Source organism: Lotus japonicus, chromosome 6 (genome assembly GCF_012489685.1).
Source record: "Lotus japonicus ecotype B-129 chromosome 6, LjGifu_v1.2".
NCBI lineage: Eukaryota > Viridiplantae > Streptophyta > Magnoliopsida > Fabales > Fabaceae > Lotus > Lotus japonicus.
Window position 1 is genome coordinate 49956932 of NC_080046.1, and position 22424 is coordinate 49979355.

The 22424-nt window shown below is 35.3% G+C and overlaps 3 protein-coding genes across 3 annotated transcripts; 1 reads left to right on the top strand and 2 right to left on the bottom strand.

Annotated features, from left to right (window-relative positions):
• Nucleotides 1–373: 373 nt before the first annotated feature.
• LOC130726930 (uncharacterized) lies at nucleotides 374–2679 on the bottom strand. Its single transcript, XM_057578250.1, has 4 exons — nucleotides 2418–2679; nucleotides 2184–2315; nucleotides 1432–1833; nucleotides 374–818 (listed from the first exon to the last, which is right to left on the bottom strand). The coding sequence occupies exons 1-4, from the start codon at nucleotides 2435–2437 to the stop codon at nucleotides 680–682; spliced, it is 693 nt and encodes a 230-aa protein (XP_057434233.1). The 5' UTR covers nucleotides 2438–2679; the 3' UTR covers nucleotides 374–679.
• Nucleotides 2680–9069: 6390 nt separating this feature from the next.
• On the top strand, nucleotides 9070–12293 carry LOC130726974 (nucleoid-associated protein At4g30620, chloroplastic-like). Its single transcript, XM_057578295.1, has 7 exons — nucleotides 9070–9225; nucleotides 9732–9874; nucleotides 10225–10325; nucleotides 10425–10464; nucleotides 10825–10896; nucleotides 11926–11982; nucleotides 12080–12293. The coding sequence occupies exons 1-7, from the start codon at nucleotides 9147–9149 to the stop codon at nucleotides 12152–12154; spliced, it is 567 nt and encodes a 188-aa protein (XP_057434278.1). The 5' UTR covers nucleotides 9070–9146; the 3' UTR covers nucleotides 12155–12293.
• Nucleotides 12294–13852: 1559 nt separating this feature from the next.
• On the bottom strand, nucleotides 13853–19909 carry LOC130722040 (serine carboxypeptidase 24). Its single transcript, XM_057572630.1, has 9 exons — nucleotides 19267–19909; nucleotides 16588–16695; nucleotides 15942–16037; nucleotides 15731–15823; nucleotides 15324–15406; nucleotides 14826–15226; nucleotides 14580–14675; nucleotides 14352–14457; nucleotides 13853–14265 (listed from the first exon to the last, which is right to left on the bottom strand). The coding sequence occupies exons 1-9, from the start codon at nucleotides 19529–19531 to the stop codon at nucleotides 14122–14124; spliced, it is 1392 nt and encodes a 463-aa protein (XP_057428613.1). The 5' UTR covers nucleotides 19532–19909; the 3' UTR covers nucleotides 13853–14121.
• Nucleotides 19910–22424: the final 2515 nt, after the last annotated feature.

The following is a 22424-nucleotide window of genomic DNA, read 5'->3' on the forward strand; positions in this document are numbered from 1 at the left end:
GTGGGGGGAAGAAGACAATGCCTCTGAGCCTGTGTATGGTGGGTAATTTGCCTTTACACAATTACATTACTAGGTTATAAAAGTGATGCAACTAGAGGTAGTGATGATAATTATAAGAAATCTGGTGAATGCTGTCATGGAAGGGAGGGAATGCTATAACATTTATAATAATAAATAAATAATTAGTATATTATGTTTATGCTAACTTATCATTATATAGCTTTTACATTGTCTACAGAGCAGGAAGCACTCATTCAGAAGAACAAGTGATTATAGAATTAGGGCCTTCTAAAACAACTGTATAGAAAGCAGATCAGAATGTCTATGAAAAAATTATATTAACAGATTGAACAACATATGCAGTATCCTTGTTTTACTCTAATAATAAATCATATAGTATATCATCATCCACCCAACTGAATACATTATAAACTTCAGCATGTATTGTTAAACCATTATCTTCAGTTTCTTGTTATGGTCAACAATAACATGCACCTGCAACATGATCATGATCAGTTTGATCAAAATCAAGCACTGGTTTTAATCTGAGTCCATTGGCAGCACAAGGTACAGCTTCAACAGGTTTTTTGCACATCATTGGATCCTACAAGCTATTCTCTTATCTTAGCCACATTTCCCTTTGAGCATAGAGTGAAAATATAGGGTTGGTACCAAAAGTTCAGGGTAGAGCAGGAAGTTCCACCTTGTCAAAGGAAAAGAAACTTAGCCTTCCCTCCGTGACCAGGCAGATTTTCAAAGGAATGTCACCACATTGTCTCTCAAGGGCTTCAATTTCTGCTCTAGATGGTGGTTGACCCCTAACAGATGATACATGAAATAGCTGATTAATAGATTTTGTAAAACCAGATAAAGTAGGAAAAAATAAAGGTTAAATTTGTGTGGCTATTAATTCATAAGGACCAAGTAATTAGTGTGGTTTGTTTACTCATTTTTTGAAATGGATATCCCTAATGTGTGCTCAATTGGTCCTAATAAATCAACTTTACTAGCTTGTTCCTCACTCATGTTACCCCAGGAATTAAATCTATTACTCCAAAATGCCTATTTCTTGGGATGTGATCAAGTAAATATATCTGTCGAAAGTATCTTAAGAGAGAAAATTGCAACTTCCTATTGTAGTAAGACATTTTCAGGCCATCACCTTAAAAATCCAATCAGAGAACATACAAATGATACAACTACATACAGCCGCAAATGGACAAGCTTTCATGTTCTTGGCCAGATTCACTGTGAGAAATAGCAGCCATAATTCCCCCCCCCCCCCAAATTATACAGCCGCCGCAAATGGACAAGCTTTCATGTTCTTGGTCACTCATAAGTCTTTGGATAACAGTAGAAAGCAGTCACTTACCAACTAAATTTCTGAATCTAAAGTTATCATACTCATACAAGCAGAGATGTTGTAATTACCTGGACAAGTACAGCAGAAAATTTGGATCACCAGGAGAAGACTTTCTAAACCTGCTGTTTGGAAGATAAATATCAAAATCTGGCTTCAAATCATCAATGTTCAACTCACCAAATGACTTATTAATGGAAAGCTCAACTAAGGAACCCATTTCTTCTAGTTGACTGCTTTCTTCTGTGCCTTCAAGAGCAATAGCCTTATGAGAGCTTCTAATACTCTTCAAACTCCAAGCAACACCATGCCGGCTGATTATGTAACCAAGAGACTTGAGGTGCCTGTAAACCTCAAACAGCTCCCAACAACATCCACTCTTCCTGACAGCAACCTTTTCATACATTTCTATTAGAGATATAGTTCCATCACTATTATCTAAAAGATGTAAGGCTTCTAGTTCCATGAGATACCTGCCAAATTATAATTTAAAATAAGCACTTTTTCAGAACATTTTACCCTGGCAAAACAACATAATCACAAGTTCCTTTTTCGACTTCTAACAAATCATGAAATCTCAATACATTCTATTTTTTCCTCACCGAAACAAGGGTATCTGCTAACTAAGGGTATGTTTGGATACTCGTTGGTGTTGGTGACAGTGCTAACGCATTTTCACGTCAGCTCACCTGGTATCCAAACACAAGCTAAATTATTCATTATTTACTTTCTATGGCTCAAAGAACCATGTGACTCTGCCCTATTCTAAATGTCACAACTAAAGGCAAAGTGTTGTATAAAAAGATGGCATATGATCACCTACAAAGTCTCCTCAATTGAAAAATAAGTCTTGCCACCGCGAACTATTCCAGTTGTTACCCACATCTTGCCACTCTTCTCAATGAGTTCAGCCATTCCCATCTCTTCATTCCATTTGCCTTTGGATTTCACATTCCTGGTAAATAAAATGCAAGAATTCCATTTTAGAAATAAAAAAAACACTGAAGCAGGGGAAGCAGATATATTTAGACTACCACGAAATTAATTTACACTTGACCTGAACTGCAACTTGGGCATGGAAGCAGATAAAAAGGCAAGCTCCTCTTCATCACTTGCAGATTGTGAATAAACCTCATCATCATCATCACTATCTTCATTTTGAAGAAGATTCACATACCTTTCCTTCCATGGATCAAAAGCTGTTATTTAAAACATTAACCAAAAGGCACCTAAATCAAAATTTGATTCAACGCGGATGCAGCATTCTCTTCAACAGTGACGAGCGCTTACTCTGGAGTTACCAGTTGAAGAGTTCCTTAAATTAGTAGCTACGAGGATGAGTACACTTTTTTTTAACACATGGAAATTGGAATAAAGAGTATTATTAGGTATTTTCTAGTTATTTTTATAGTCTTTTTAATTTAGGGCATGTTTTGGGCGTGGTTGCGAGCTTTCAGTTTAGGGTTTTCAAATGTAAATTTGAAATTTAATTTCTCAAATAGTTTTTATGCTTAATTTTGAACTATTTGAACCTAAATTTTGAAACAATAAAAAGTGGTTTTATAATTATAATTTTTAATTTCAATAACATTTAACACCTTCACTTCATCACCATCATTTTTCTCCTCTTTCCACCATTACCACGCTGCCATTTGGTACGCTCCATCTTGCCACAAAACTAATCATTGCCTTACTGACTCTTTACATTAAAACTCACTACATCCATTTTAAAATAACTGTTCATAAAGAGGAGATACACACATATTACGAAATGCAATTAATATCGTTAACTTTTTAAAACATATCATTTATTTTCCTATTTTCCTATATGTAAAAATATCAATTAATGCTCCATTGAAATTATAAGTGGACAATTATTATGAAACAGAGAGAGTACATATTTTCCAAGATAATTTGTCAACTCTAATGGGGAGGTCACTGAAGGTTAGCTCAAGCGATAAGAGTTAGGAGGCATAAGAGTTGAGTGAGATGAATAGTGAAGGGTTCAGGGTTCAAACCCTGATGAATAACTAATTTACTAACATTACTAACAATTAACATTAAAAAAAAAAAACTCTAATGGGGAGATGTTGAGATTTTTTCATCTTTGTGACAAGTTATACAAACAATCAAAATTGACTTTTAAAATATAAGTTGTAAATTTATTATTTTAAAGAAGTAATGAAAAATTTACTTAGATATTTAGTTTCAGAAAAAAAAAATATTTAAAGCATGTTTGGTATGTTGTAGTATAGTATAAGGACTGATAGTATAATGTTTAATAATATTAGGCCTGATAAATTTTTAATGCTATACAGTGTTTGGCGACACACTGTATTTTTTTTATATGTCTATATTAGTTGTTAGTGATGTTTGTAAATTAGTCATCTCTAGGGTTCGAACCCTGGACCCTTCATCTCACCCAACCTGTATCATTTCGTAAAAATTAATATAAACTTATGTTTTGTGAAATATTGAATAATGATTATAAAAATGAAGATGGTGTTAGTGGGTGGTAAAGATGATGGTGGCGGCCAAGGTGGCTGCGATAATGGCGGTGGCGGTGATGGAGGGGTGGTGATTGTGATGGTGGCTGTAGAGGTGGCAACGGTGATCCTGAGTGGTGGCAGCGGCGGTGTTGGAAGTAATGGTGGCGATGGTGGAAGGAGGTGGCGATGGCGATGGTGGAGGGTTGTGGTTTAGGTAGTGGCAGCGACGATGGTGGTGGTGGCGGAGGGAGGTGGTTGTGGCAGTAGTGGTGGTCTTGGGTCATGGCGGAATGTAGTGATAGCAACAATGACAATGGCAATTGAGGTGGTGGTGGTGGTGGAAGGTGATGGTGATGATGGTGGTGGCAGTGGTGGGTGGTGGTGGCAATGGCTATAGCGATTACGACAACGACAGTGGTGGCAGTGGTGGTGGCGACGAGGTGGTGGAGGCGGCGGCGGTGGTGGAGGTGGAGGACGGTGGTGGTGAGTGGTGGCAGAAAAGGTGGAGGGTGGTGTGGTGGCGATGGTGGAGGATTATGGTTATGGCTTATACATCACACTCTAATCATGTCTTATCCATCATCTATATGGTGGATTAAATAATTCATCATTTTAATGTATACGAGGGGATTGATGTATAAGCTTATACAATACAATGTTAGCACCAAACAATGGATAAATTCATAATTTATTATATAAGCTTATATTATCATGTCTAATACGGTGTGCCAAGTTCATGTCAACATCACATGTGACATTGTTATGAAATTTCATTTTCCATGTAGTCTCGACCTTCTCCTCATTTCTCCCACCCCCGCCCTCTTCTCACTAGCCATGAATTTGAACCGCCGTGCAGACCCAAACTAGTACCATCTTCAACCTCCATCTGAGCCAAAACTATATCCCCTCCAAAACCTAGCACCACCATTCAATCTCTCTTACGAGACTCTCTTCTCTCTGCATCACCCTCACAACACCAATTTCCTCTATTTTAATCTATTTCCTCTGTTACAAATCCAGATTTTAATAGAGCATTCATAGTATCATAATGAAAGGACATATGAAGAACAATGTCCCTGAATCACCCACACACCTTCTCCCTAACTCCCTCAACATCCACACTACACAACTTATTGGGTTTGAGAAACTTAGGGGTTTCTCTGGGAACTCGGGGGTTGGTCGTAGGGGTTTGTTAATGCATAATTTAAACATAAAAAATCAAACAATATTTTGTTTTGGAATAAAACAACTCCTTAGAGAGATAACATATTTTACATAATTAGGGGTAATTGTTTCATAAACAAACGATGTATGGTGCTAGCTTCCGGATCTAGATATGATTTCGAAGATCACATTTTTTAGGTTTTTTTTAAATATTTCCCATGTAAAAGAAATATTGGTAGCAACTACTTTGTTTCTTAACTTTTTTGTGTCATCCCACCGCGACCTTGTTAGTGACAACATTCATTTAAAAAAATATTTATACACATGTATTACTTAGTGTTGTTTTTTTTTTTTTGACAGTTTACTTAGAGTTGTCACTTGTTCATTTTTTTGTGTTTTTCACTACACACGATTGAAATTGTGTGAACAATTTATTGTGTATGGTTAAAACTGTGTGAAGAGTGAATTTCATGCACAAATAAAAATGATATTAATATGAATACAAATAATAAAAGTTAATACTATAAACATGAATAAAAGCAATATATATGTCCTGAATGATAGCTCAAATGGTAAGAACTGGTTGACATATAAGTTGAAAGGGGATCAACCTCGTAGAGCTGTAGTTTATCTTTTCGATGTAAAATATATATATATATATATATATATATATAACATGTAGTTTTTTCCTATAAGGTAGTCATATTTAGCTAATGGAAACTCAAGCTCAAGGACGGGTGTCAAAGTTTTAGTAGATTGCTCATTTGCCATCTTTGATGGAACAGTAACAGGTCAGCCATGTATGGTCAACATATAGGGTGGAGAACATAACTCAACAAACCTAGCAACTCCGGTGGTTTGATTCTCATAAGAAACTCATATGTTGCAACCTACTTGTGTCAGATAACCAGTAACTCTGGTGTTTTGATTCTCATAAGTAACTTACATGTTGCACCCTACTGTTGTGTTAAAACTGGTGCGTCGTGAGACAAGTAATTGCTTAGTAGAAAATTGTTCGCTGCAAAATTTGTGAGACATGTAGTAGTATCATCATTGAAAATGACATGCAAGTTATGTCTTTGCGAATTACATATCCAATTGCACGTGGCTCAAGGGCAAACCTAGCCGATTGGACTCCACTTGAGTACTAAATCTGATAGGATGAAACTTATTGATGATTTCATAGTTCAATTTCACTCGTATGGTAATACCAAAAGTTTTGGTGCGAAAGTTTGTTATGAACTAATGCTTACGACTAGGATAATAGTTTATTTCCGTGCGATGTACAGACGAGAGATTCTATATTTTATGATTTTAATTCTATAATTTTATAAGATGAACTAATTAATTTACAATACCATAGTAATAATTTGTAATCTACGCAATTATCTAAAGTGAACAAACTTTATTATTAACTTTGCCAATAGATAGGTGACAATAAACCTATTATTAACTTTAGCGTGTACCAAACACATGTACGTGTGGAGTTTTACAAAAATAAATTCTCAAGTTTGCTTATCACCGTTACGAATAATCACTTTTATTGATGTGGTCCGACGACGAAAATGATCCTGGAGAGCTTTGGCATGAATAGGCTGCATGAAATGCACAATAGTTTAATATCTACAAAAAATAAAAAATTAAGTTAATGCAATATACACTTTTTACCAATGCTTGCTTCTACTACACAAGACGGCGGCGAGGTTTAAACAAAAACCAACTTTCTCATATTCTGTCCATGGTTCTTACTATGGCAAAACATAGATCATCTCACGTTCATCCTCGTTGAAGATACGAATATTGAAGTCAATGTGTCCAAACCTCATTGGCCATGAGTGGATGCTTTTACCGGTGTCCGTGCGGTGCACGGAGAGGTGATTCTAAACATAATTCTACAATTTATTAAAATGAATTAAGTAATTTGCACAACAGCTATCTACTCAAGGTTCCAAACTCAACTCATTTTAATTATTATATTTACCACTGCATGAGTGTAGATTAAGCACTTTAATGTGTGTGTATATATATATAATTTTTACGGTGCTATTATAATTATAAAAAATGCATTAATAAGATTTATTTTCTTGCACGAAAATAAAAATAATATTATTTATCATTATTAGTACAAATAACAACATCAATATTTCATAGGTCCTTTTAAGTATTGAAGATGTCAGCGATAGTGGTAGTACCATTTGCATTGGCAGCACCATTACTGTTAACCACTTAACCTAATTAGCCGCAACATCCTACAATAGATATTCACTCCTTATGCAACAACTCAAGAATTTATTAGTGGTAACTATTTTTTTCTTAGAAAATGGAGGAATAATAGTGTGTTTGATGTCCGTTCTAGGAATCAAGTTAAAACCACACACCACCACAAAATCTTAGGCTTAAGATAATGGGTGTGTGTGTTCTTTATTGTATATACAATTGTACACTAATATGAAACTTTTTTGAGACCCCACTTGGTATTCTCTAAAACAGCCCCTTCAAGTGGGACTCCATTTTTCTTCGCCTTCTTGCTTGGGCTTGAACTCGTTTGTTCAAGTCTCAGAGGCCTTACGGCTTGCTTCACCTAGACTTGTACTCCAGAAGGAACATTAGTGGTCATCGAACTTGTGCTCCATTGTCTAAATCTTAGAGGCCTTACGACTTTCTTTGTTCTATTATCTTAATTTCCTTGCAGCTAATGGTTAAATTTTCCAATATAATAAAAAAGTTAAGGATGAATCACTCTTATGTTTTTGAATGTTCCCCAATTCCTTTATTATTTTTAGTATATGCCAAGTTGCCAACACTTGCTGATGGTTAAATTTTCCAATATAATAAAAAAGTTAATTGTCAAAATAAATTTAGTTTTTTGCAAAAAAAAAAAAGTATAATAATAAGGCAGTGACTATTTGCGCCTCCCCGTTTTACTAAGTCCGCCATCTCCTTTTTTAAAAATTCCAACATTGCCCTTAGTAAAAAAAACATAAAAAGGTTACTTCTCACACACCATCTCATTCTTCCTCCTCACCCTCCTCTTCATCCTCCACTCCCAACTTCTTTTGGGTGATCTCAAGTCAAGAATAGAAGCTTACCCATGTAAGTTTTTACCTTTTTTCGAGCTTTTTTTCAGCTTTTTTTTAGCTTTCATCGCGATTTCGCGACTTCCCGACGTAACTGGTTAGTCCCGCACTTAAACATGCGGTAGTGAAACAAATTACACACTCCCGCTAACATAAGTGCGGAAGTGAAAAACTTAGTCATTTCAATCGTGTTAAGGTCTGGTACTGCTACCTAAATAAAATTGATTTTCCCGCACTTAAAAGTGCGGAACTTGATGTGTTGGAATAATAGTTCCGGAAGCCTCCGCACTTAAAATTGCGGAACGTATTTTTCTACAACTCACAGGCTAACCGCACTTCAACATGCGGTAGTCATAAAACATGTCCGCAGTTTAGAGTGCGGGCAAGTCACGAAACATCCTCCCATGGCAGAATCAAATCGAGGGACTGAATGAAGACACAAAATACAACCTAAGCCTCGAAAACTTGTAAGAAATAACTTACATTGTTGTTCTTCTTGTGGGTTTTGTCCTCCTTTCTCTTCCTCTTCTTGACTTGGTTGTGGGTTAATATGAGTTTGAGAGACTTGATTTTGTGAGGGTTGAAAATTTTGAAATTTGGTTGGAGAGGAAGAGGGGTTATACGGTTGAGAGAGGGGGGAGGGTTTGTAGGGAAAGATGAAGATGAGGTAGTTTTTTTTTTTTTTAAATTTAAATTACTGAAGGGTATTTTGGTCTTTTTCCAGTTTTGGGAATGACGCACTTAGCAAAATAGGAGGCGCAAATAATCACTGCCTACTTAATAATAAATGACACCTCTCCTAAAATCACCTTTGATCCACTAACCCTGCACCACTGAGTCCCCACTGTCTCTTCCCTTCAAATCTGATTGAAGCAGAAAAATAGAAAAATATCATCTTTATAACTTTATCCAAATCTAAATATGTAATAATTAATAATAATAATAATAATAATAATAATAATAATAATATTCTTATCTGATCCTTGGACAACCCTTCAAAACTGAACTTGAACTCTTGTTCTGCTTCTTCTTCTTGTTCCCTGCGTGTGGAAGCCAATGGCGTCCACTGTCTCTCTACCAAACGCAATCGGACTCTGTCCCCGGAACAACCATACCCTTTCATCAACTTCTCACTGTAAGTCTCCTTCTCCATTCATTTTTCATCTGGGTGCTCACTAACTCAATCAAGTTGGAAACTTTTTTCCCTTACCTGTCAATGTTCCTTCATTTTGAACTTAAACAAGATGTGGGTGTGATGGGAAATGGAGTACTGTAGTCTCTTCCTTCATATCTTCCTACAAAGTCCTATTTTTTTTGTTTAATTAAGTTGGATAATGAAATTATCTTGAACTTATCTAAATTGATCATAGGTTTGTTGTCTGTGAGTGATTAAGACTTGTGAGCTTGATGGAGATTTTTACTCAGTCAGTTAGTTTCTAAATGGTAACATTGGAATGGCATGATTAAAAAATTGAGCTTCATGCTTAAAAATTGCTTACATTTATGATTTAGCTATGAATTTGAACATGATAAGTGGCTAGATTAAGAGTAACATTATGTGAGGTGAATCCATATTTGTTTTTGATTAATGAGATTGGATTGTTATCCAAAATTTACTCATGATTGGTTATTATTTTATAGGTAAACTAAACTCCAGTTCAAGTATAGTTGACATGAAGATATTACCTCAGAGTGGTAGTCGTAAAGTTGGACATGGCCAAAGACATTTACGATTATATGGCCTATTTGGAGGGAAAAAAGATGGTGATGATTCACCTAATAAGGTTAGTTAAGTTAGCTTCCTCTTGACTTAATGTTATTTGCATGCTCACAAGATCACAATTTTTGCTGGTATCATCTTTCTCATCGAATTACTTATGGTATTCACATACGAGTTAATTGTTAAGGAACATAATTGTGCTCATATAAATATTTATTTGACGAAAGCATTAAAGTCTATACAGCCTGTGTCCACTTGTCATGAATCTTGAAGTGTTTATTTTTTTCCTTTTTGCCAATAGTTAGGATTTTCTTATCTCATTCTCACTATATAGAATATACTAATGTTTTTTGCATTTTGTTTGTTAGTATGATATTCACAATTGGATTTCATTTTGTCCTGGAATCATTTTAGGGAGGAATTCTTGGAAACATGCAAAACCTTTATGAGACTGTGAAGAAGGCGCAAATGGTCGTCCAAGTTGAAGCAGTGAGGGTGCAAAAAGAACTTGCGGCGTATGGCTCTGTTATTAAACAGTTATAGCTTTTCCCTTTCTTTTCCTGAGTTATACTAGTTGTTCTGAATGAGGTTATTTGTTCTGTTCTGTTATGCAGAGCAGAATTTGATGGTTATTGTGAGGGTGAGTTAGTGAAGGTATACTTTCTGCTCTCTCTCTCTCTCACGTTCATGATGTATACGATTATGATCATAACGTTTTTATGTAAACCCTGCATGATTGGCTGGTCCTTAATTTTCCCTTCAGTTTTTCTTTTGAAAGTTAAAAAGGGGGGACTTTATTTGTATAATCTTAGAATACTTTATACCCTATACATTAGATGGATTTTTAATGGGTCATGTCCAAGTTTAATGACTCCTTAATCTAAAAATGTTTTATGACTCCTTTCTTTTCTAGGTTTATTCATCATCATGATTTGTTGAATTAATTATCGACCTATGTTAATGGTAAGTTTGGTTTTGTTTGTTAACTTACTTTTAATGAAGTATAATTTTTAGGTAACGCTGTCTGGAAACCAGCAACCCTTACGAACAGAAATTACTGAGGCAGCTATGGAATTCGGATCAGAAGTGAGTAAACAATTCAACTTTTATTATTATACATTTTTTGTCGGATTATATAGATGGTACTCAACTACTAGGTGAAAAAGGATTGTATATCCAGAATAGTTAACAAGTATTCAGAGTTATCAAATACTAATTGTTCAATTTTTTTTTTCTCTCCTACCATCGAATGAGAATGAAATAAACACCATGTCAAGATCCTTTCATTTATTTTAATTTTATTCCTCGCATGTCATTAGTAATGTTTTGATTTGGAACTATCTACTAATCTAAAAGAAATTTCAAATCAATATCAAGGGTGAGAAACCCAAATTTGGAATTTTGATAGGAGGGACCAATGCTTAACGTAAGCATGAGAAACCTTCCCCATTTTTTCTCAAGTGGAAGTTGACTTGCCTATATCACTAAGATATGGGGATGAACTGTGAATGTGATAGCAATCTGGAAGTCACTGAAGTATTATTTAGTTAACACTGGGAGCTAGCTCCTTAAAACTGAGGCTACCTTCTGGAAAACAAAGGAATGGGTAAGAAACTAGATGAAAAACAGAATGAAAAATACTTAAAGAAGACCACCAAACCTAATCTAAACTTTTTCTATGCCTCTCTGTGATCCCCTGCCATTAAGAAGAAGACTATAGGTCAAACCATGAAGAAAGATTTAGATTTAAATTTCTGTCATTAAACATGATTCATGATATGACATTTTGATATTGTTTGACCCATATAGTCGACTTCACCTAGCTAGTAAGGCTTTGGTGGTGGTTGTGGTTTTTATGACCCCCTATACTACACACTCCCTATGATCTTTAGCTCTATATCTTTCTGATCATGCCGGCATCCTCCTCCCCATTTACGTGCTGTCTGCTGTCTGTTATGTCTTTCTCCCCACTTACTGAATATTTTCCTCATTTCCCCTTATGCCACTCGTCGTTCATACATACACATGCAGACCCTCATTAGTTTCATGTCAGATAAAAACCCAAAGTATGGTCTTAAATGATGAATCCCTAACACAAACATATGTGTGTTTCAGAAACTTTCGCTTTTAATCACTGAAGCTTACAAGGATGCACACCAGAAGAGTGTCCAGGTAAAAACCTATATTGTCAAGAGGAAGAATAAACATCCATTTACTTTTGTGGCTATTGAATTGAAAAAAACATGCTATTGCTTTTTTTGTTTCTTAGGCCATGAAGGAAAGAATGAGTGATCTTGCTCAGAGCTTAGGAGTGCCTGAAGGGATTAATGAAGGAATGAAGTGATGGATATTTTTTATGATAGACTATGGCCTGGGCCTGAATTTTGCATACAAAACATGGCAGATAGCCTTATTTCTTGATTTATTATGACTGGCATTTGCAATGTTGATTATTCTATAATTTAAGCCTTCTTTTTCTTACATTTCATCCTTGACCTGTTTATTTTTTAGTCGTGAAAATTCAGTTCTATGCGCCCTTTTGTCCTACTCTTTTAGCTTTACCTTGATGTGCTTTATTTAATTGCACTTTTGGTCCCTCACGTTTACCTTTTGTGCGGTTATTGTCCTTAAAGTAATAAAATTGCAAAAAACGTCCCTCACTTTGTCAAACGGCAGCACTTTTGGTCCCTCGTCCATTTTCTGTCTAAATTTTAACAGTTTCCGTAAAAAAATTAACGTTGTCAGGTTTTCCAAAAATTCTTCATCTTCTTCATAACCTTCCTTTCTCAAACCCAGAAAATAAAAACCGCAGCCATCTCCTTTAAACCAACACTCTTCCCTCAATCTCTAAAACTTCCTACAACATAGTAAACCCTTAATCACCAACACCATTCTCCCTCTTTAATCTTTATGCATGAATAGCTTTTCCTTCCCCACTAAGAGCCAGAGAAACCGAAATTCAAAAGGGAATTCTTTTCAAGATGACCGAGATATGCAAAACTGGAAATCAACATAGACAAAGACACAAGAAACAATTTTAATTTGCATAAATGGAAGTTGAAAGGAACAAAACAAAGAAACCCATATATAAATAAAAAGAAAAAAAAATTTCCAACTTGTGGAACAGAGAAGTTTTAACGATTGATGGGGAAACATCGATTGAGTTGCAATCACAAATTTCAGATATATAATCAATGCAGATAAAGAGAAAGGGTAATAATTTCATTCATATAGTGATACAAGCAATAACTCAGGACCAGTTGGGATCTGAATCTGTTGGCCCATTGCTTCGTCTTCTCCAAATTTGGGAAAGGGTTTAATGGGGGTTGGGTTGGGGTTTCGGGAGGTGGGACATATGAGAAGATAACGAAATTTGGGGAAGATGAGGTTTTTGGGGGAGAAGATAAGATTTTGGGAGAAGAAATTCGGCGAAGATTATGATGAAGAAAGAGATGAAGATGAAGATGATTGAGGAAAATAAGGGTTTTAATTTCATTTTCATTTTTTGTTTCTGAAAAAACCGTTAAAATTTTGACGGAATATGGATGGGGGACCAAAAGTGCTGTCGTTTGACAAAGTGAGGGACGTTTTTTGCAATTTTATTACTTTAAGGACGATAACCACACAAAGGGCAAACGTGAGGGACCAAAAATGCAATTAAGCCAAAAAACATTCATTCTTATTGAAGTATTAATCAAAGATAAAAGCCAGTTTAATTGGAGAAATATTAGTTTAACTATATTTTTTATTTTTCATTTTGGTAGTACATAGGAAAATAAAATCATTTTCATTTTTTGTTCTCAATGATGATTTGTATAGAAAGTAGAGAAAAACAACTTCTCAGTGAAATATTTGAAAGTTAGAAGCAAAGTGATAGAAATACGATATATTTATAGTTATTTGTAAAAATAGAAAAAAAAATCAAAATCAATGAGACTTCAAATCTTCTAGAGGCTTTATAGATAGATGTATTACTTTACAGACTCATTTGCAAGAAATGGGCATTGGAGTTCTTTGGAAAACATGTATAATGGAATTATGGTGGGCTAATGGTGCCTAGATAGATTCTGGTGATAAGAACAATTTCTAAATTTTACAAAGAAAAATTATAAAAATAGAAACTAACAATTTTGTTAGTTTCTTTTGCTCATCCACTACTGAGCAATACAACATATTGCTTACAAATCACAGAATAAGTAATTGCTGTTTTTATCCCTGCCTCCCATTTCATGGAATTATGAACAGTTGAACACCAATTGAATTGAATTACATAAAAGATATAAACTGATGAAATATCGAGTTCTTAACATGTCAAGATTTTGGCAGCTCTTTCCCTGCCAAAAACGACCTGAAGAGTATGTAAGCTCTCTTTGGCTGAAACAATGGTACTTCATGCCCAGCTCCTCTCACTGTGGCAAATGTTAGTCCATTATATACCTCTGTCCACCCTCCTACCTACATAAACCAAAAAGGAAGAATCTGTGATGATATCAAGAGGGCTTTGGAATCTTGAGTTGGGTTTTTTGCTAAAATATACATACCTGTACCCCTGAGTACCATGGATACCAACGAGTTTTGATGGCGAGGTTCAGATGGTTGAGAGAAAACCTTGTGGCAGTTACTGGAACCACTGAATCTGTGTCTCCACTGCATTATAACAAAAGCAATGAAAATGTATTACATCTTTGATTATACTGAGATGATAATGTCACATTGTCACAATCGTTATCCAATAATATTTTTGCCATAACAGGTATGTAGGTGTATACCTGAAAACCCAGATTCTCAAACCAGCTGCAATTAACTCTTTGTATATGGGCAATATAGAAACTTCAGAATCCTTCCAATGTTTATTGAGCACATCACTGTTCAACCAACAAAGTAACATGTTAAATGTTTTCCCATATAAGAACACTAAAATTCTAGATGAATTGATCCTTGATTTTAATTTGTTACATTAAAGCATAGTTGACTTTTGTTAATAGTATGACATAGTAAGAATTAATAAAGCAAACCTGCAAGCAGTCCATTTGTAAGGAATGTTTGTGACATTTGCATGCATTGCTTTCTGCACATCATAGCGATTGTAATATTTCTCTGCATAATTTTCAGTACATGGATCATACCCAGAAATCCTATGTAAAATTGAGCTCTTGGGCCTAACGTGCCTTGCAGTGCTATTGTCATGTGGTGTTGGGCATGCAGGAGTGTAGATACTGTACTGATCAATGTTTCCCATTTCATGGTTAATCGCATAACCCACAGCATCGTCACATTTTTTAGTTGTTTTTCTTTCTGTGAAATTGCAGTATTTAAGGATAGAGTTGTATGAGTGATCAGAGATCATAGAATGGCTCCACCAATACGTAACAGTTCCAACTCCATCATAGTAGTCATCAGTCACAGCATTTCCCACCTGTAGTAGTTTTCAAGTTATTGCATGTTAAAGACAAGAAAATTCATAGTTGTGAAGGATTGTATAGTACAGAGTGGAGTATTAAGAATTGACTTACAATGAAACCTTTAAGATTAAGGATATGAGGATTTTGTTTATTGTAATCATGGATTTTCTTAGCCAACTGGGGGACATAATGCCCTAAATAGAAGATAAAAAATGGGGTGTCAGCTTCTAGAGAAGGATGAAAATTGGATAATATGAATTTGCAACTTGGATTCTCTAGGGTCGGGGAAATCCTGAATTCACGCATTCAAGTAATTTGAGTCATTCGATCAAAATCGGATGATTCATATTATGAGTTTATTTGAGTTGACTGATCTTGATTAAACTTGTGAGTCGTCTAATCATTGATCGGACAACTAAGATTACTTGAATGTGTGAATTTAGAATTCCTCTATCAGTATACAACCCAAATCCTAGAATTTGTAGGTTGCGGTGTTGTTTTTGCTAATGTTAATGTACCTGCATAGCTCTCCCCAGCAATGTAAAACTCCCTGTATTTATATTGTGGAAATCTGGCCATCCATCTAAGTAGAAAAATCAAAGCATCCTGTGCTGTTTTACAAAATTGAAAAAATTCATATTAGTCACAAATGTTAAAGCAAGGATAATTATGAGTTGGTGGCTTGGTGCTGACAATTCAACAAACTTTCAACATTGCATCAAATTCTACCTGTCCTTTTGTCCCCAGAAGTTGTGAGGTCAGAACTGGTATTCGTGTATGAGAAACCAACACCAGCAGGCGATTCAAGAAACAGGATATTTGCTTCTGAGGGTCAGTTAAGAAAAACAAAAAATCAGACACTATATTTCTAAAGGATTACATGTTACTATGTTAGGCTATGGTAAAAAACAGAAAATTAAAATTCAGTGTTACTTTGATGAGTTTATTCATTCATATCTCACTTTCTTACCGTGTGTTTGGATGTGCACTCCAGAGCAGCACGTTATTTCAAAAGCTCCCCATTGTAGCTTCTGATTCGATGTGGTTTTCTAGCTAGATATGGATTTTAGAAGGTACCATTATAAAGTATGAAAATTGAAAAATAACACGAGACATTTTTTTGTTGAAGTAACAAGTTGTTATGTTACTAACAAAAACTGTCATTGGATGTGTTATTTTTCGGTTCTCATACTTTCTAACGGGTATCCAAATGGACTCTAAATACCCACTTTATTTTCCTGTGATTATACTCTTATTTTCCTATCACATCATCGAAATCACTAATTTCTCCTCTTGTGTTATTATCATCTATTTATCTGAATACACGTGCATTTGTGGTGTCATCCAAACTTTTTCACCCTTTTACATAGTTTACCTTTATTCCATGCATATTTGTTAAGGAAGAGAGAGGAGCCAGTCTTGTTTATACGGAATGGACCAATTTCTTCTGATGCCCCATATGCCACCGATGAGCAACCTGGTCCTGTACCACCACACCAACAATACAATATACACATTATCTTCTGATTATGATTGGTTTAAATGTTGTGTTAATATAACGACAAGTTCTTTCACAAATTTAGTGCATGTACTTTTCATTAGGCCAACAAGACATTAACATATCATTAATTAACAAAAATTAACATGTATAGTGATTCACAATTATTTTTGAACTTGATGATTGTGAAGAGAAGCAAACCCAACACAACGGTAAGGTTGCTGCTATGTGTCTTCGCGGCCACACCTTGGAGTTGCCGAATCACTCAGTCTCATTTGCTAATTAAATAATGTAAGGTATGACTGTCTACATTAAATTTAAAGAGTGAATCCGGCTCCTTCCTGCACCTCGCGCACCAAGTGTGCCATTTCTTGATGATTGTGAAGACCTTTTCACCATGATTTTCTTAAGTTTCAGCTCACGTCACAAACTTTTTGGTTGGTTCTGTTTGATCTCATGGCGCTAACACAGAGATAGCAATGTGATGGAGACTTCAAACTTTGAGGGTCACGGAATGAATATGAAACAGCCCCACAGAGCCAGCATGACGATTCCATCACTATCCTCTTTCTGGGATCTGAGATGCGCGTGCTTGTGGGGAAGCAAAACAGACAAACAGAGAAAATGAAAGTAATGGAGTGGTATTTAGTGGTTTAGCACTTCGCCATTTACCCAAGTGGAACCGCTTGGGTAATTTGATTCTCGACTTTTATGAATAGAAAAAACTTATTAGTCAGCCTCTAACGCCAATTGTGGAGTAATGAATTAATTTTACGACGATCAGCTAGCTAGCTGTGAAGATATCTTTATTAAGAAGAAAAAAAATACTAATGGGGTGAAGGGAATGAGCATCTTTATGGAGGGACAGAGTGGAAAAAGTTTGTTCACTTTCTAATTGCCCCTTTTATGCTTTGTTTCTTTCCTCCCCACACAAATACCAAAGAGAGAACAAAAAGAACTAGAACAAGAAAAAGTAAGTGAGAAAGCTTTTCCCTTTGTTTGCTAGCTTAGCTTCTCAAGGCAAAGGGGTGTTCTTAACTTCTTACTTCTTCTAAACAGTGAGGGAATAGAAGGAATAAAGCTAAAAATAGACATAGATAAACAGAGAAACCCATGTGGTGGGTATCTCTATTTTTGTTTTGTTCATTTGTTATTTTATTTTTATTTTTTGTTATTATTAATTTGTTTGCACTCTACTTATGGAGAACTAGTTTGCCAACTACTCACAACAGCAACAACTTGTATTTTTCTCAATTCTTCCTCAGAATCAGTGATTTTGACTCAGCTAGCGTATCTTAGCAGGCAACAGTGCTCATTAACTCAAGTGCGCCAGGGGTGATAACAGGCCAATTTAGATAGGGCTGGTCCAACATGTGGAACTGGATACCCATGCTGTTGCAAATTGTCTGTGGGATTTGATCCCACATCTTAAAGTTAATGTCCCTAGTTCTAGTTTTGCCAAATGCAAAAAACATTCAAAATTGCTTAACCATGCATGATATTTGTAACCATTTTCATTTCACATTTACATATCTATAGTAAGTAATTCCTCACTTTTGCATGTATGGTGGTGGTGTTTCCAAGTCATGATATATATGCAAAAAAGTGGTGGTGAATATCATTTCTCTAGCACAAAGTCATAGGTCATAATGATCAAATTGAAGTTTTTCAATAATGACCCTGTGATGGATGTTTTAGAAAATAAAAAAAATACTTTCCCACACCAAACACTTTTCTATATCCTGCCCATGCAAATCCTTTTTATGTTAGTTTAACTATGCAGTTTTGTTGGTCTTGCTTTTAGCAACGTTGAGAATTCAAGATCCTTTTTTTTTCCTAGCAAAGAATCTAATTTCACCCAAATACCAAACAATTTTCAAAAACAAGTGAGCTTTAATTTGTTTTTTTACCCAGTATAATGATTCATGAGTATGTATCTTCTATTTTCCCATCAATCTAAGCTAGTATTTAATTCCCTTCCTTTCCCTCTCTATGTGGCGGGAACAGCAATACCGCAATACCTTCCAGCTCAAGTGACAATTTTTTTCGTACTCTAGTGTACATGAATGAAAGTGTGTGAGGAAGAGCATAATTTTCAAAGCACTCGAAAGCTGCTAATTTGTATAATGGATTGCACATACATGCTCAATTCACTAATGAAGCTATACATAAATGCCTTCATGACATGTTTGGATCAGATTTTCTTTCATCACAATCAATTCTGAACACATAAGCTACTCACGGAAGCTTCTGCCCGGAATTGATTCTGGTTTTAAAATAACAGTAGAAGAGTTTTCAAACATATGTGACTATAGTACTTCAAACTTGTTTCCATTGCACCCCACTTGTTCAGTTGTTTGATGGAAAGAAAAGGAGAGATATGGCCAAATATGTGATATTACATGACATTAGTTAGTGAGATAGTGTAAAAAAAGTTACCATCATCCAAAGAGAGAGAGAGAGAGGAAACTAACTAAAATAAATGAAACTTCAGAGAGTAAATTGAAATGAAGCTGTCATGTACGGTGGAAGGTGTGAGGAATCAAAGCAACTAACCTCCATTGAGCCAGAGAACAAGAGGTTTATTCTGAGGGGAAGTGGTGGCCTCAGTGAACCAGTAGAAGAGTGCTCGTCCATGTTCTTCATTGACAGTGACATAGCCTGAGAACTGAGCAAATGTCACCGGCGGCTGCCCCGGGAGAGCCGAGATTCGATCTAGCTCTTGCTCCTTTGGCACAGAAGAAGCAAGAATGCATGAAAATGAAAAGATTAATGCACACAGGAACAACAATAGACCCTTGGTTTGGAATGCCATCAACATTGCACACTTTCTAATAATGTCTACTCCTCTTCTTTCTTTCCTTCTTCTTCAATTACTATGTGTTGTTGTCTTTATGAGAGAGAGAAAGGAGAGTTGGGTAGGGAGGAAAATTATATGTAAGACAACATATATATCTCTCTCTGAAGAAAGATATTAATTAAGTACAGAACTGGTTGGGGATGTCAATGTCTTAGGCTGGGATATAGATTGGTATCGGTGTAAACTAACGTTAGCATGTACTGTGAGATAAAAAAATGAAGGAACTAAAATCTTTTTATGAATTGAGATGAAAGTCGTTCAATTGTATTCGAACACACACTTAATGGTGACGTTACTGATACAATTGTTGTGTATTACACACAACAGTGTGCAAGTTGGCCATTCCTGTGGAATGTGGACCTTCTCTCTTTCTGTTATGTGTGGCTGTTTGAAGAAAGAGAGATAGTTATGGTCCTTGCTAGAAGGTAATTGATACTTTGATTAGATAATAGCCGTTGAGAAGTCAGAGAGCAACATCATAAATGCATCAACCAGGGACCCATACTAAGCATTACTCATTCTGTCCCTCCCTCTTAATTTCTCTGAATCTCAAATCAGTCACTCAAAATTCAACTTGAAAATGGCTATTATTTATGTACACACACATGTTTTTATTTTTAAATATTACAAAAGATTTTATTTCAAGAACCAAGGTTGTGTTCAGAGTTTCTAATCTATCATACATGCAATTTAGTATTTTTTTTATCTGCACATGCAATTTAGTATGTTGAGTCTTTTTTCTCAAAATGTCAAACCTCTATGTATCTAATCTAAACAGTCTTATCTTACATTTTTATAAGAGGTTGATTTCATGATTCGAATTTATGACCGCAAAGATACGTGACAGCAAGTAAGCAACCTTACCCTTGCGTTAAGTCGCCCTCAAATTTTTCTTAAGAGAAGACCATTAATTTGGAAGCATGTGCCAGCTGATATATCAAAATGTGTTTAGCCGGCTGGTCTTAATTATTGACTCCCAAATAATAAAAACAACACTGAAAACTATAGAATCCCTAGATGATATGATCCATGATATAGCTATTAGTATATCATTTGGTCAAACAAATGGTCGGTGATACCAATGCAGATGTATTAAATTTTAAGTTGACTTACTTTTCAATCAAGCATCAAGCATGGAGCATAAAACTTAATTGCATTGCCAGATATAATGTAAAGATGAGGTAATTTAGCTCCTATGCTACATGGTGTTAGGTTTAGGCATATTTAGCTTCAAATCATCAATTGCTATATATTGCAGTGTATTGGAATATTGTTTTATTCCCCTCTTGCCCTCTTGTGGTCCTAACTAAGAAGGAGAAAGTATAGTGGGGTTGCCATTTCTTGTTATTTTTAATGCACATAGGCTTTTGATGCCTTGACATATAAGACATATAGGGGTTGGACCATTCGAGGGCTCACAAGAAAAAGATTGTCCTTATCACTATTGTTTGCCTTAGTTAAAACCGCAAAGGTTGATGAATAACATAAATGGTGGAAAAGAACTAATTTTTAAGAGCAAAACTAAATTTGCACCTATTCATACAGAAAATTAATTGTATCCCCCACAAAATGCTAAGTTAATCTCCATCTCTTTCGTTTTGCTGTGGAAAGCCTCATAATCAATTCTTGGTAGAAGCTATAAAGTGTAGCTTTCAGAGTTACTGTGCTTGAATAAAATGTGTAATAAAGCTATTTAGCGCACAACTGTAATAAAATGAAATCTCCACAATTTAACTTAGGATTGATTAAAGGTAATTTGGATGATGATTGAAGGATTAGTCCACCAACCAATATCAGAATTTTCCAACTTGTCAATTAAGGATAGTTGTTAACATTTGTTTGCCAAATCAGCAGAAAAAAAGGGAGTTAGTGATAAATTAGTTTTCCTATACAGTTTGATTTCAGTTAGGAATAGTTATAAGTTAATATGACTTTCCCCTAGATTCCCTAGATTTCCTTTTCGGTTTACCATCCAAACATTATGCATGATTCAGTCTCCTTGATTCACTTTTAACATGAATGAATCCATCTGAAAACAAGCAAACAGAGAAACAGTGTAAATTCAACTACTACGGTTTTATGAAGCATGGTCTTCATTGCCTTCAAAAGTTTGAATATCAAAAGTCTCACATCATCACACACCAGTTTTGATAAAATTGAGATCTCCCATATGCCTTGTTAATGCTGAATCAAATGTTATTAAAATAATGGCTAATAAACCCACTTGCATTCAGATACTTAAAAGACAGTCTAAATTTAAGCAAGCTGTCGCAACTCGCAATAGTTAAAAGTGATTGTTTAAAACTTCAGGTCAAAAGTTCGATTCTAATGAGCTGTCATATTAGAAAGACTTGACCTTCCACACACCTGGGTTGAATTCCGAGGTTAATTTAATAAACCAAAAAACGTCAAATTTTAAACATGATAGATACCTGTTTCATGACATTAAGAAAAAATAAGGGATGTTTCAGTCCAATATTTGCTATGTTCTAGTTTCCAAGTGCTTGCAAATGTAAACAATCATGCAAAACAGCTTCAGCCTCTGAATTCAAAGTAGATGTCTATGTTTCCCAACTTTCTTCTATAAGTGTGTTTGCTTCCATGGTATGCATCATAAAAATCGCATCCAAAGCTCCAAAAGTTTATATTTAGAGCTTCTAGATTATGGCAATTATAGTCACCGCTACTTCCTCAAAATCAATTATCGTGTGTAGCTTCTTGGTGCCATGATTGATTTTGAGGAAATAGAAGCTAATCCAAAAGAATGTAGAAGACCCTTATGTCACATAATTTTTTTAGATTGGCCAATTGGTTCATGTTTTTATTTTTATTCATCCATGTGGGTGATTTGATT

Excerpts from the sequence above, each read along its gene's own strand:
- LOC130726930 (XM_057578250.1), bottom strand. The coding sequence starts at position 2,437 with ATGCCCAAGTTGCAGTTCAG. Across the intron at positions 2,316-2,417 it reads ATGCCCAAGTTGCAGTTCAG|GAATGTGAAATCCAAAGGCA; the intron begins GTCAAGTGTAAA and ends TTTATTTACCAG. Across the intron at positions 1,834-2,183 it reads TTTTCAATTGAGGAGACTTT|GTATCTCATGGAACTAGAAG; the intron begins GTAGGTGATCAT and ends ATAATTTGGCAG.
- LOC130726974 (XM_057578295.1), top strand. The coding sequence starts at position 9,147 with ATGGCGTCCACTGTCTCTCTACCAAACGCAATCGGACTCTGTCCCCGG. Across the intron at positions 9,226-9,731 it reads CCTTTCATCAACTTCTCACT|GTAAACTAAACTCCAGTTCA; the intron begins GTAAGTCTCCTT and ends ATTATTTTATAG. Across the intron at positions 10,465-10,824 it reads GTGAGGGTGAGTTAGTGAAG|GTAACGCTGTCTGGAAACCA; the intron begins GTATACTTTCTG and ends TATAATTTTTAG.
- LOC130722040 (XM_057572630.1), bottom strand. The coding sequence starts at position 19,531 with ATGTTGATGGCATTCCAAACCAAGGGTCTATTGTTGTTCCTGTGTGCA. Across the intron at positions 16,696-19,266 it reads TGTTCTCTGGCTCAATGGAG|GACCAGGTTGCTCATCGGTG; the intron begins GTTAGTTGCTTT and ends GTGGTGGTACAG. Across the intron at positions 14,676-14,825 it reads TACAAATGGACTGCTTGCAG|TGATGTGCTCAATAAACATT; the intron begins GTTTGCTTTATT and ends TTGGTTGAACAG.